The sequence below is a fragment of the Cornus florida genome, unplaced genomic scaffold (genome assembly GCF_030987335.1).
Source record: "Cornus florida cultivar Cherokee Brave unplaced genomic scaffold, ASM3098733v1 CherokeeBrave_3.0.0_Hap2_Chr10, whole genome shotgun sequence".
Taxonomy (NCBI): Eukaryota; Viridiplantae; Streptophyta; class Magnoliopsida; order Cornales; family Cornaceae; genus Cornus; species Cornus florida.
In genome coordinates this window covers 74,436,762-74,452,018 of record NW_026775580.1, presented here as the reverse complement: position 1 = coordinate 74,452,018, position 15,257 = coordinate 74,436,762, and the positions used below count along the sequence as shown (strand labels likewise).

Below are 15,257 nucleotides of genomic sequence, written 5' to 3'. Positions count from 1 at the left end.
ATTCCGCATTGTTAATGTTCAAAAATTCTATGGAGATGATTGGTTTCAACAATCCACATACGTATTAGATAATCAACCAACCATACTCGTATTAACATAGTAAATATTTTGAGACAAGTAACTTTGACAATTGTAGCAAGTTCAACCATACTGGTATTAGCATACTTAATTTGGAATATTTAGGCATATTTTCTTTATTTAGGCATTATTGTCCACCCGGGAAGAACTCAACCATACATACTGGTCACTAACATACTAGTATTTTGGCATGTATTGTGGAGCATTTGCTTTATTTAGGCATTGTTACCCGACCCAATAAGCATATAAATAGAGATAAAGCGGGAGGAGAAAAAATCAGAGTGATTTTGGCAAGAACCTCCAATAAAAGATTAATTGAGCCTCTAATAAAAGATTAATCTTTAATGGCGGCCTTGTATAGAGTCACTATTGTTCTCTTTGTTCTCTCTCTCTTATTTCTTCATGGGTATGCACAGGAAACTGCTCCTAATTCAGACAAGGCGGTAAAACAAGGCGGTGAAAAACCTGCTGGAGATGAAAAGCAAGATGTTCCTGCTGGTGATGATGGAGAAGCTCCTGCTGATGATGATGATGATGGAGAAGCTCCTGATGCTGATGAAGGGAAAGAGGCTCCTGCTGAAGCTAAAGGGAAAGATTTTTCTAATGCTAAGAAGTCAAATAATGGTGAAACAGCTAAAAATTAATGCAGATCCATTAAACCCAAAGGGAAGTTCTCCTGCTCCAGCTCCAGCTCCAGCAGCTGTTAAAAACAGAACTAAGCCCATACTGTTGCAGTTATATCCAATTAATTATGGAATTAAGTGTGCTTCATTCTATAATTAAATGTCGTGAATAAAGTGTGTTTACTCTTTCTCTTTTTGATTTTTTATAATAAGTGTATTTAATTATATATATAATTAAGTGTGTTGAATTCTGATTCAAGAATTAATTGTTTTGGATATAATGAATTGAAAAGAGGAATTAAGTGTCTTGAAATCTTAAAATATTTTGTTGAAAATATAAACTAGTAAGTGTATTGAAAAGGAACATATATGCAATTGACTTCGGGACTGGAAATTTGGAACTAATTCTTTAAATATCAACAAAGTAATGAAAGAAAAAAATTTAATATATATATATATATATATATATATGCAATAATTTCAAAGAATTTTTCGATTAGGATTTACTTATGGTCACAATGGATGGCAATCTAAAAATAATTTGTTTAAATAATTTTAAAGGGTTTAAATATTTCACATGAAACAAAGTAATGAATTTGTATTTTTTATTTTTTATATAAAAGATTACATTAGATTACGAATCTGGAATATTGGAATATTGGATTAAAAGCATTGAAAATGGGATTTGTTTTAGGTAACTCTAAAACATCATTGTCAGAATATAATAAAAATCAGTGTAAATATTAGGGATGGCAACGGGGCGGAGTTGGGGCGGGTTTGGTTAAATCTTACTTCGTTCCGTTAGAAAATTTGTCATACCAATTCTGCCCCTATTCTGAAACGGGTTTGTAATTATTATACCATCCCCGCCCCTACTCCGGTAAACAAAGTACCGACCCCGCTCTATGTACTCCGTTTAATTGTTGGACACAGTGAGGGTAGTTTAGGTTATGCCACTTTTATTATGTAAAAAAAAAAAAAAAAAAAACCACTAGCCCAATTTGTTCAAATTGGGCTTATAAATAAGTTAATCTAACTTTTAAATTATTAAATAATAAATATTAATATATTAACGGACACTTCCAATAAACTAATATTTAATATTATATATATATATATATATATATATATATATATATATATATATATAAATTAAAATGTACATACATAATTGCGGCGGAGTCCGGGCGGGTTCATTACTAAATCTGCCCCCATCCCAAACCCGCTTCGGGTTTTCAATTATTTTATCATATCCGTTTCAAACCCATTTAGGAAAACACCAAATCCACCCCATTAATGGTGGGGGTGGGGCGGAAACCCGTGGGCCGGAGGAAATTGCCATCCCTAAGTGTAATGGAACAAAAAAATATTGAGAGAGAATACCAAGATAGTTTAACATAACACAAACTGTATTCATAAGAGATGATTACTAGTGAGAGAGAGAGAGTGAGCACTTAAAGTTCACAGGAAAAGAGAGGGAGTAAAAACTTAAAATTTCATAAAACGTTCATGTTTTATACTCCCTCTGGCCTCTGTCATAATAGTATGTCTTACTTCAAGTATCAATGCACTATATTTCTCAACCTTTTCAATTTACTCTTATTTCATGGAAAGGGTAAAAGTTAAAAGTAACATTATTGTGAACCCTCACCAATTCAAGGGAGAATTACATGTTAGTCTTACTTTTAAACTCTAAAGAGAAATAAGTCCTAAATAGAGTTTTATTGGACAATGAAGTCTTACTTCTTATAAAAATTCCCAAAAAAGTTCTATAACTAACACACTTCCCCTTTTACCCTTTTCATTATTTTTTTTTTTTCTAAGTAGGTACTCACACACATTTGCATCCACTGAGGCTCGAACTCCTAACCACCCTTTAAAAGTAGAGTCTTGATTCCGCTAGGCCAATGGCCTGTTGGTTACCATTTTCATTATTATTTGGGAAAAATTAATAATTCATCTCCTCTCTTACTCTCTCTACCAGATCAGCTGAAGCTTTGAGTAAACAAGACCCAACTACAGTAAAAAGACAGAATGTTTTGTGTTTGAATTCTCTCACTCAATTCTGGTGTAGAGAGATTGTATTCTATTTATAGAACAAATGTACAGATTCCAAAAGTTAGAATTTTAATCAAGGTAACTAACATTTCAACTTTATCTTTATCCTTTGCATTATATTTGAGTTTTGAAATATCATTGCTTTTTTAAGTTTCAACTTTATCTTTATCCTTTACATTATATTTGAGCTTTGAAATGTCAGGTAGAATAGCAAAGCGATTGGACACCAGCGGCTTTGTAAAGATGTTGGCCTTTTGATCTTTGGTGCAGATGAACCGAACCATTAAAATTTTAGATGCCACTTTATCACACATGAAATAGAAATCAATTTCAATAAATTTTGTGCGTGCGTGAAGCATAGGATTGGTAGTAAGGTATGTAGCTCCAAGATTGTCAAACCATAATGTAGGTGGTGTGGAAAAAAAATACCAAGTTCTTTAAGAAAAGACTAATCGAATCCATTGAAGCTCAACTGTGGTATTAGCAAGAGACGGGTACTTGGCCTCTGTACTCGAACATGGGATAGTTGCCTATTTCTGAGAGCTCCGTGAAATACGATTGGACCCAAGAAAAATTTAATAACCACTAGTGGAGGGTCTGTCATCGGGACACCTAGCCCAATCAGCATCAAAGTAAGCATGCAATTGATGAGCAGAGGTTTTGCCACTGAGTAAGCCTTGAAAAAGAGTATGTTTCAAATACCTCAAAATTCTCTTCACAACAGTCCAATGAGGAATAGTTGGCCTTTGTGTGAGTTGTGCAGCGGAAGATTACTTGCGTATAAAGTTTTGTATTTTTAAAATAGATTTGTGTCTTTCTAACTTTACTTATTTTAGTAATTAGTCAATTAATTTCATGCAAGATAAAATAAAGTAAAGTAATAGAGTTAGAGATGACACCAGGATTTATAGCGAGTAAACCCCAATTTGTAAAATAGACCAATTATTTGTGGGAAAAACCTCGTGAACTGTGCAGTCCAAAGTAAACCGATCCTCTATGTTTGAAACAAAGTACAATGGACTTTGACTCAGGCTCACACCCTATCGTTTTATCAAACACCAATCGCTGACAATCTTCTAGCTTTGCGACATCCAGTCCAACAGCTTTTGACCTCAGGATTACTCTTGATCTCTGTAGAATGATTGCTGGTAGATCAAACAACACTTTTTGAATGCTTTGACCCTTTCAAAGTGTGATTACTTCACCTCTATTCTTTAATATCTGAATTTGATGTAGAAGAAGTAAATTTGCTTTCTCTGATCATTGTAGATGGAAGATTCAAATTACTTTGATCACGATCATATTTTGAACAACACTCTAAACTCACTCTTGTGTTTATGTGCGTGTTCTAGAAAGAAAGACAGAAAAATTAGATTTGATTTTCTGCAAAAATATCTCTCTAATAGGTTTTTAAGAAATTTGAAGATGTAATGCAAAACCCAAATCAACCTAGATAAAACTCAAGGTTTATATAGAATTTTCAAAGACCTAGATATGCATAGAAAATGGTAATTTTAATGCATAGGACTTTTAGAAGAATTCTAAACCAATTAGGAAGAAAAATCAAAACAGGAAACTAAGTTACCAAATCCTGCTGAAGAACTTGAACTGGTTCAAGAATGGCTGAACCGGTTCAAGGGGGCATCATGTGTCCGAGCAAGGTAAGGCTATACTAATTATTAAAGAACTAAGATGAGATAACTAGCGTTCCAACGTAGAGGCAGATTCCGATTGCTATGTTAAAGCCTTGAAGCGTTCTAAGTATGTCTATCTATTAAAATAAGGAAGGTTCGTACTTCTATTCGGTTCACTTTCTCCTTTCTTGGATTAAAGGCCTTAGTAGTGAAATTTTGAAGCAATTATTTGATACTTGAACTGGTTCCAAAAAGCTCGAACCGGTTTAAGATGGCCAGTATTGAACTATGAAGGCCTGACACTTGGAAAGTACTATTTTGATAATTTTACAAGTATACCAAGTATGCAAAGTGTCCTAACATCAAAACTCATCTTCCTAAAGTGTTGTTCTGTCCGTTTTTTGTAGATCTAATTATATCAACCTTGAACAACTTTCCAATTTCGCAGCCGATCTCGATCTTGAATTTTGAACTTGAAATTACAACTTGATCGGACTTGTTTGGACATCGAAATTTGGCAAGTACAAAAATTGTACCTCACAATCTTCCCCTTTAGTAATTTCATGACAAAACCTTAAAAATAATATGTAATCTACCCAAGCAGAAAAAACAAATTACAATTTTGTTAAAGGACACAGAATTTCTAGAATTTCTTCTCTGTTCTCTTCTTTTCTTGGATAAAATATTTTGCCTAATTTCCAGCACATGATCAAGCAAAAACTACTAGTTGAAGTTCAATAAAAACAATTTTTATAAAACTCCCCCTGACTCCCCCTTAAGAAAGTATCGAGTTTTCTCCCCCTTTTTGGAACAAATTGACAAAGATATTAATGTCAAAGCAGAGAAAATAAAGTGAAACAATCAAAGCAGTTAAACATGTCATTCAGTCAAATAATAATAATATCCACAATGACAATGTCAACAAAATATGATGTCATGAATACATAATTAAAGAACAAAATATCAAGCATCAGTATCTCCCAAAAATAAAGTCAGAAGAACATCATTAATCTCCACCATCATCCTTATCACTATCTTGATCATCACCATCCTCAGACTCCTCATCATCATTCTTAACTACCAAAGACGAATCTGGAGGAGCAGGTCTGTAGACATCCTCTAAAGAACTACTTGTCTGCTGAACTCTAAGTTGTCTCATCTCAAGCTTGAGCTCTCGAATATTATCCATCATTGACTTCTGATTCTGAAGTACAGTCTTTTGGTTCTGAAGAAGAAGAGGGTATAATAGGTTCGCATCTTCCCTAGAAAAATTTCCTTTAGGAGGAAATAGCTGTGAAATCTTGGGAACCTGTGACAATGTCTCTTTGGATCCCCTCTGAGCTTTCCTAGCATTCTCTCTAGCTTTCTTGAACTTTTTCAAAGCATGGAGCTTTAGCTCAGTCCTGATACTCTAATGGTATGCCCTGGGAGGAATCAGAATTTTGTGTTTCCTATAAAACTCATGATGATCATTGGAAACAGAGATGAATAGTGATGAGAGTTCTTTTTGTAATGAACCATCATTAATTGCACAATAGATGGTGCAAGCTGAATGTGTTCACCTGTAGTAAGAAAATATAGAACTTGTGCTCGCTCTAAGGTGATCTCATTCTTTTTCCCAAAGTAGCCCAGATTAGCCATGGCAAACAAATTAAAGAATGCCGCTTCATCTGTGAGAAAACGAGCAGGAATGTACTGATCATTCCTTGGATATTCAGGAACACAAAGGACAATAGCAATTTGAGCAATTCCAGACCCAAATTAACCTTCCTAAGGTAAAACCTTTCTCGGAATTTGATCTGTGTCTGGGATATCCAAGATGACTTGTATCTCTTCTTCATCAACCATGTAGTTCGTCCCAAAGATAGACACAATGAAATGCATCTCAAAGATTTCTCGGATATTGGAATAAAAGTAGTGAACCATATCCGTAGAAAAATCACCTTTAATCTTTGTGAAGAACCACCATTTGTATGTCTCAATGAAGTAACAAGCTTCTTCCCAGCACTATCTCGAAAATTTTTCAGATTTACATTCTTTTCAGTTTTGATGGGACCGTCCTTGTAGACATCATTGTACCCCTTCCTTGCAAGATGGTCATAAAAGTGTTCTTTTGTAAACTTGACTTTCCCAATAGTAGAAATAGATCGATACCCAGCTGGTATCGTATGTGACGAAGAATGCCATAGGAGTGGAAGATGTGTCCATTGGAGCATTAGACCCTCCTTGGGGTTCTCGGATAACGATGCCGGTTCTAGCTCTCTTGGGAGCTTTTGGAAGCTCAATTCCTTTACCCTTGGCTTCTTTAGAGATTCTTGGTGCCATTTGATTCACGAAAATTTTTTATACAAGGCTTCGAACTTTTTTGAGAAAGCTCAAAGGTGTTATAGAGAAAGCTTTGTTTCAAACTTTAAACCCCGAACAAAATCACCATAAAGCAAGATTGTACTCCCAATCACAACTGGAAGCTTCAAATATCTTCAACAATCCAAAAGATTAACCAATCCTCTAAGTTTCAATCCCACATTCCAACTTTAATTTCAAACTTCACAATTTCAGACTTTGTTTTTCAATCTTCAATGATTCCAAAATTCCAAGTATGCAATGGATAATGATAAAAATGGAATGATGAACAAATATGATGTGAAGTGATATATATGACGTCTATATGAGAAAGAGTGCACAATATGGAGTGAAGACGGAAAGAGAGGGGTTGGAGTGACCCTTCAATGCACAATAGGCAGCCTTAACTGCCCATCCATGCAAGCTTGAACCGATTCTGGAATTTTGGAACCGGAACCGGTTCAAGCCTGACATTCCTTTTTTGAAAAGAACTAAAAACATCTTGAACCGGTTTAACAAATTTGGAACCGGTTCAAGTTAGGCAGTTTCATTTTTAATGAAATCTTGCAACCTTAAACCGGTTCAAGTATTCCTGACTTGAATCCACAGACTTAGATTTTCAGAAAAAAAATTTCTTCCCAGATTTTTCAAATACTCAATGATCAAAAAAAAAAAAAAAAAAAAAAAAGAAAAAAAAAAACCTAAAAATCAAAATATTTATGAATTTTTGAAAAATTTTCCATTTTTTTTTTTTTCATTTTAAACAAAAACAAATAATTGAACATTTTAATCTTCAAGACACATGATCCAAATTTCAAAGAATTTTATGAATATCTATGAATACAAATTTTTGACTCTACAGAAATCTCAGAAAGCAATCACAACATGAAATTCAACTTGCAAATTTTAATGAAACATTTAGAAATTAATATATCTAGCAAGTTCATGTGTGTGTGTGAAATCCAATCTCATCAATTTTTAATCAAATTTATCAAATCATTGTTTAAATCATATGGATTGAAAAGCATCAAGATAAGGTTGTTTTGAAATTTTTTTCTAAGTATGGTGGCTTTCACTCTAAAGAGTAAAGAGCAATTCCCCAGTTCAACTTATCTCCACCTTTCTTTTTACTCAAATAACTACACTTCAAAGTCCAATGGGAACTTTCGACCCAGACTCAATAGGTAACATTTTTCTCAACAAAGAATTCAGCAAATTTTCAATTTTTCTTTCCTTTTTCATGCTGGATATATATATTTTTCAAACAATAACCTTTATAGCTTTTGTGATCAATATAACCTAGTCAACAATCTAATGATTTTCTACAATCTAAGAATCTATTTTTTATCAAATCATCATATGTCTCAATTTACAGTTCAAAGATAGATCATAAATTCACTGAAATAATTTTTTACATATATTATTATGAAGAATATGATTAATGGCTCAAAACCTTAACCAAACCCTAAAAAGTGATTCAACGGCACAATTTTTTTCAATTAACACATTCCATGATCTAATCATCCTAGGAATTAGTTTGAAGGTTTTGTACCTAAAGTCCTTTTGGAAACTAGTTCCAAGGACTCAATTCGCACATGATTGATCAAATCATCCTTTTTGATCTACACTGTTTTCACTATCACTTCCTAAAAAGATTTTTCAGATTTTACCTCTTTCTTAGGCAAATTTTTAGCTTTAGAATTCTTAAGTGACGTAAAATTCTTTTTCTTCTTAAAATGCACCTTTTTCTTAACATGAACATCATGAAAATGAATTTTAGAAAAATCTTTTTTTTTCCTATGAAGACATGAATAATGGTTATGTGCACTCTTACCAAAAAAAAGTGCAATGCAACAATTTAGGCACACAGAACATATCAGAATGCAATGTATCTTCCAAACTAGGATTAGTCACAGTATAATCACCAGGTTTTATAAAAAATTGTTTTACCTTGACTACTAGATGAGCCTATAACAAAACATAACACTGTTTTATCATTCACATTCTTACCCATGTTGATCATCTTATTCAGTTTAACTTGATAGTAGTGAACCCTATCAGTTTATCTTGTGCATTTTTTAGTTGAAGTTCACTATATTCAATTTTCTGAGCAACATATTCTTTTAAGGAGTTAGCACTACTTACCTTGTCTTCAAGAATGATGATCTTTCTGTTGAGATCAGAGATGATTGAATCGCTTTCAAAAGCTTTTTTTTTTTTTTCCTCAATCTATTTTCTTATATCTTTATTCTCTTCTTTTACTTAAATAAGCTCCTTTGCTAACTTATTGACAGCCAATTTGACTTCAATAGTTTCTTCGAACATCCTTTCAATTTTTCTTCATTCTTTTCATCCTCTTAAACTTGTTCATCAAGAACTTCATCATCTGAAATGTCAGAATCAAACAAAGAAACAACATGAGGACCTTTATCAAGAAAGCAACATAAGAAAAATCATTGCAATCATTATGAGGAGATTCATTATCACAAGAAGCAGAATTTTCAGAAATAGAAACTTTCATTGTTTTCCCCTTTATTCCTATCATTTTGATATTAATTAGGACTAAGACAAATATTGCCATCACAATTCTAGCAAGTGAATTCAGTTTCTTTTGATTCTTCTACTTTCTTTTCATTTATTCTTAATTTTGACCCTTTGTCAAAATTGATAGGATTGTCCCCATGGCCATTCCTTCTCCTCTGTTGTCTTTGCAAAAACTGGTTAAATTGACTTGAGATAAAAGCAACATCATCATCGGAATTTTCATTGACAGAATTATCAACCTGTGTTGATTTTAAAATAAGATTCTTTTCCTTTTGATTTAAATCAAAATTCTGCATCTCAAAATTTTTCAATGAACCTACAACTTCATCTACTTTAGAAATAGACAAATCCCAATGTTCAGTGACAGTTTCTACCCTTATTTGAAATCTTTTAGGTAAAGACCTTAAGATTTTCTCACAAATTTTCTTATCACTAACTCTTTTGCCTAAGTGACGCAGTTCAGAGATAATTTTAAAAAGACTAGAATAAAAATCAGAAAATGGTTCATCTTATTTCATCACAATGATCCCAAAATTATGAGAAAGCATTTGGATATTGGACAGCTTCACTTTTGAAGTTCCTTCACGAGTAACCTGCAAAATATCCCAAGCATCTTTAATTAACAGTTTTACAATAAAAAATTCTAGCATATTCAAATGAAACAACATAATTTATAATTGCATATAAGGCTTTCCCATTAGCATCATTTCGCGCAATTTCAATTTCAGTAAAGGTAAAAACATCTTTCAAAACTTGAGTTACTTTACCATCCACATTTTTTCTTTCCTGTAAGTGGTGTATAACTTGTTTCAACTACAACCCAAACTTTACCTCCTGAATTTTACAAATAGGCTCTCATCTTAGATTTCCAAAAATTATAATTGTTTCCTTTAAATAAAGGACACATTGATTAAATCCACCTTCTTTCAATGCATAAGACATGATGAAACAAATATTTGAAAAACAATCAAAACTTTCCACAAGGATCAACTCAATGTGCAAAGGTTGGCTCTGATACCAATTTGTGAGTTGTGTAATGAAAGATTACTTGCGTACAAAGTTTTGTATTTTAAAAATAGATCTGTCTTTCTAACTTTACTTATTTAGCAATTAAACTCATACAATATTAAAAATAAAAAAATAAAAAGAAAAAGAGTAAGGTAATGGGGTTTTTAGTGAGGAACCCCATTTGGTAGAAAAGACCAACTGTTTGCTGGAAAAACCTCGTGAACTGTGCAATCCAAAGTAAACTGATCCACTATGTTTGAAACAAAATACAATAGACTTCGACTCAGGCTCATAGTCTATCATTCTACCAAACACCAATCACTAACAATCTTCTGGCTTTGCGACATCCTATCTAACAGCTCTTGACCTCAAGCTTACTCTTGATCTCTGTAGAAGGATTGTTGGTAGATCAAACAACACTCCTTGAATGCTTTGAACCTTTTAAAGTGTGATTGCTTCACCTCTGTTCTTTAAGATCTGAATTTGATGTAGAAGAAGTAGATCTCATTTCTCTGATCATTATAGATGAAAGATTCAAATTACTTTGATCATGATCAAAATTTGAACAACACTCTAAACTCACTCTTGTGTTTATGTGTGTTCTAGAAAGAAAGAAAAAAAAAAAATCAGATTTGATTTTTTGCAAAAATATCTCTCTAATAGGCTTTTAAGAATCTGAAGATGTAATGCAAAAGCTGTATCAACCTAGATGAAATTCTAGGTTTATATAGAATTTTCAATGACCTAGATTTGCATAGAAAAAGGTAATTTTCATGCATAGAACTTTTAGAAGAATTCTAAAACAATTAGGAAGAAAAATCAGAACAGGAAACTAGGTTACCAAATCTTACTGAAGACCTTGAACCGGTTCAAGATGGCCAATAAAATTTTGAAGCAATTGTTTGATACTTGAACTGGTTCCAAAAAGCTCGAACCTGTTCAAGATGGCCAGTCATAAACTATGAACGCCTGACACTTGGAAAAATATTGTTTTGGTAATTTTGTAAATATACCAAGTATGCAAAGTGTCCTAACCTCAAAACTTATCTTCCTAAATTATTGTTCTTTCCTTTTTCGTAGATCTCGGTATATCAACCTTAAACAACTTTCCAATTATGCAACCGATCTCAATCTTAAATTTTGAACTTGAATTTACAACTTGATCAGACTTGTTTTGACATTGAAATTTACCAATAACAAAAATTAGACCTTATACTTTGTAGAAATTGACACATTTTATTAAACGCAAAAGCCACGTTTGGCCGATTTAGAGAAAGGTATTGCAAGGATCCTACGATGCTTCGATAAAGAAAAGGATGTTTAAAAGCTTCACCATCAAATCGGGACAAAGATTTGGAGGAAGACATCGGAAATGACACTGTCTTAGCTTAAATCATATTTGTTTTCTTGAGTAAATCAAAGATGCATGTACTTCTTTTGAGAAAGAAAAATACTATGTTCATCATGAATTACATCCACACCCAAGAAGTAATTAAGCTGGTAAAGATCGTTCATGGAAAAGTCTCCTTGAAGTTTAAATAGTAGGCGTGCAATTTACTTAGAGTTTGGTCTTGTAACTGTACTGTTATCAACATAGATGATGATTAAAATAGTAGTTACACCTTGACCAAAGAAAAATAATGATGTGTCAGCCCGTGAACTGTCAAAATAATTTTCTACATGTGTTTGGAATTTTAAAAATTTAGAGACAATAGCAGATTTAGTAGCAATGGGAAATAACCGCATAAATTTACTGAAGTTATCAACAAAACACACAATAATCTCGCCCTTATAACTGGGGTGAAATTAAAGGGGCAGATGAAGGATAGAAAAGTTAAAAGAGTTGGGCTGGCACAAGATGCCCAATCGTCCTAGCAATTCACCAACTATAAGGCTCAAAGGCTAACCTAATTCGGGAGGAATCCATAACAACAAGATTGGGCCTCTATTGGGATCTATTCAAATAAATAAACCGCCCCATAACAGGAGGAGGCCCGTCAACTTTTGCCTTACATGTGTAGTAAGATAGAAAATTAGGGTAAGGGGGAGAGATACAAAAGGAAATGAGGGGTAGAGAAAGCAGAGTTTGTTTGGAGTGTGAGAAAATTATTTTCCAAATAGAATAGCACTTTCTCGTATCTTCAGGACTGAATTCAAGATTTAGTTCATTCAGATTTCTCAAATGGAGACTATCACACTAAGTGTAGGTTCAAGCCCAGAAAACACATACGCTGATTGCATAGTATAAAGTTGCTCAATAATATTTTACTTATTTATTTTTATTAAAATAGATAGGGACTGTTATGGATATTTTAATAAAAATATAAATAGTATTTAATATAATTATTTATTATATTTATAACGATGATTATTGTTATATGATTTAAATAATATTTATGGGGTATATTATTTCAATCATTATTTCTATCTTTATATTACCTTAGACATTACATATTTACTCTCTCTCTCTCTCTCTCTCTCTATATATATATATATATATATATATATATATATTTATATTTCTTATGTGTATTGTAATTTTGTAGAGTGATATGTTGTAGAGTAACACTTTCGTGTATAAGGTTGTGAGTCTATTAGTAAAATATCATATATCTATTTTTCCTTCCTTAAGAGTATTTTTACATATTGGGTTAATGAGCAACTAGACTTACATAGATTTGGATCTAGTCTTCTTGTGGTCATGCACATGAAGGAGACAGCACTGCGAGCTGATTAAGTTGTATCTTGAAATTGACTAGTTTCACCAATACCTACATGAAGGGGAGGACTATCAGCTTTAGGTTAATGTATTGACAAATGCCTCAATAATCAGGTTAGCCCTTTCTTAATCTCTATTTTATCTATTGATTAATTCTTGTTATGTATTTCATTACTTATGTTTTATCTATTCTTAATTATATTATTATATTATTGAGTTAATATTAATATTATATTGTTGAATTATTTATCTTGTTAAATTCATGTTTGTTATTATATTCATATTGTTCAAAGATGTATTATTCAGTTTAATGAAAGAATCATTATTAGATTATTCATTGATAATTGTTGTTGTTGTTGTTCCTTAACCAACAGGCCAGTGGCCTAGTAGTATCAAGCTCCTACTTTCCAAAGGGATGTCAAGAATTCGAGTTTCGGAAGAGGCATGTGTGTGTGAGTACCAATTAAGAATAAAAATAAAAAATTGTTGTTGTTCTTTCACTTGAATAATTTTGTATGAATATTGTATTTTATATTTTTCTATAAATATGTGGAATTTCCACAATACACTACGCAGAAGAGGAGTTGAGGAGGATCAGAGAAGAGGATAAATTGGATGCGATTTTGTACCAATTCAGGAAGATTGGTGAAGAACTTAACGAAGATGGGATTGGTGTGTGTATGTATATATATATATATATATATATAATATGTGTGTGTGTGTTGATTGAACTCTGTTCAATTCATTTGTGGAAAGTGAAAAAAACAAATATGTGATTTATATTGCGTTAGCAAAGGTACGTGGTGGTGGTGATAGTGGAGGTGGTGGTGGTGGTGGTAATGGTGGGCTTCTCATGAAGGTGAGAGGGTAGAGATAGATGGAAAAAAATTTCAGATTTTTTCGAAAGAGAGGGTAGAGAGAGAAACCTATGATTAAGAAGGGTAATTATGTCATTTTTTTTTTTTTTTTTTTTTTGACATAGCAAATATTTTGGGACAAGAAACTTTGACAATTGTAGCAAGTTCAATAATACTCGTATTAACATACTTAATTTGGAATGTATACATATATTTAGGTATATTTTCTTGGACAATGCTTAACTACTCACCGTTGAGTAGCTTCACACTACACAATCCTTATGTGTTCCAATAAAAACATAACACATTTGTTTTAATAACAAAATCAGTAAAATAATTAAAAAGGAAAAGAAAGTCGGATCAACTCGTTTTAAATATGTAAAAACCCTTTATCTTTTCTCTCGCTCTTTCATCGATTTCCCTGATGCTCCTTTATCTTTTCTTTCGCTCTTTCATCGATTCCCCTAATGCTGATAAGGGATGAGTAGAGTGAAGCTACTTTATTTGGAATGTATACATATATTTAGGCATATTTTCTTTATTTAGGCATTATTGTCACCCCGGGAAGAACTCAACCATACATACTGGTCATTAACATACTAGTATTTTGGCATGTATTGTGGAGCATTTTCTTTATTTAGGTATTGTTACCCGACCTAATAAGCATATAAATAGAGATAAAGAGGGAGGAGAAAAAATTCAGAGTGATTTTGGCAAGAACCTCCAATAAAAGATTAATTGAGCCTCTAATAAAAGATTAATCTTTAATGGCGGCCTTATATAGAGTCACTATTGTTCTCTTTGTTCTCTCTCTCTTATTTCTTCATGGGTATGCACAGGAAACTGCTCCTAATTCAGACAAGGCGGTAAAACAAGGCGGTGAAAAACCTGCTGGAGATGAAAAGCAAGATGTTCCTGCTGGTGATGATGGAGAAGCTCCTGCTGATGATGATGATGATGATGGAGAAGCTCCTGATGCTGATGAAGGGAGAGAAGCTCCTGCTGACGCTAAAGGGAAAGATTTTTCTAATGCTAAGAAGTCAAATAATGGTGAAACAGCTAAAAATTAATGCAGATCCATTAAACCCAAAGGGAAGTTCTCCTGCTCCAGCTCCAGCTGCAGTTAAAAAACAGAACTAAGCCCATATGGAGATCGTCCTGTTGCAGTTATATCCAATTAATTATGGAATTAAGTGTGCTTCATTCTATAATTAAATGTCTTGAATAAAGTGTGTTTACTCTTTCCCTTTTTGATTTTTGATAATAAGTGTATTTAATTACATATATAATTAAGTGTGTTGAATTCTGATTTAAGAATTAATTATTTTGGATATAATGAATTGGAAAGAGGAATTGAGTGTTTTAAAATCTTAAAATATTTTGTTGAAAATAT

At 32.7% G+C, this 15,257-nt stretch overlaps 1 protein-coding gene across 1 annotated transcript; it reads left to right on the top strand.

Moving 5' to 3' along the window:
* Nucleotides 1-6,638: 6,638 nt before the first annotated feature.
* On the top strand, nt 6,639-14,934 carry LOC132277858 (uncharacterized). Its single transcript, XM_059779699.1, has 4 exons — nt 6,639-6,711; nt 13,584-13,679; nt 13,799-13,866; nt 14,704-14,934. Exons 1-4 carry the CDS (start codon nt 6,639-6,641, stop codon nt 14,932-14,934), a joined length of 468 nt encoding a protein of 155 aa, XP_059635682.1.
* Nucleotides 14,935-15,257: the final 323 nt, after the last annotated feature.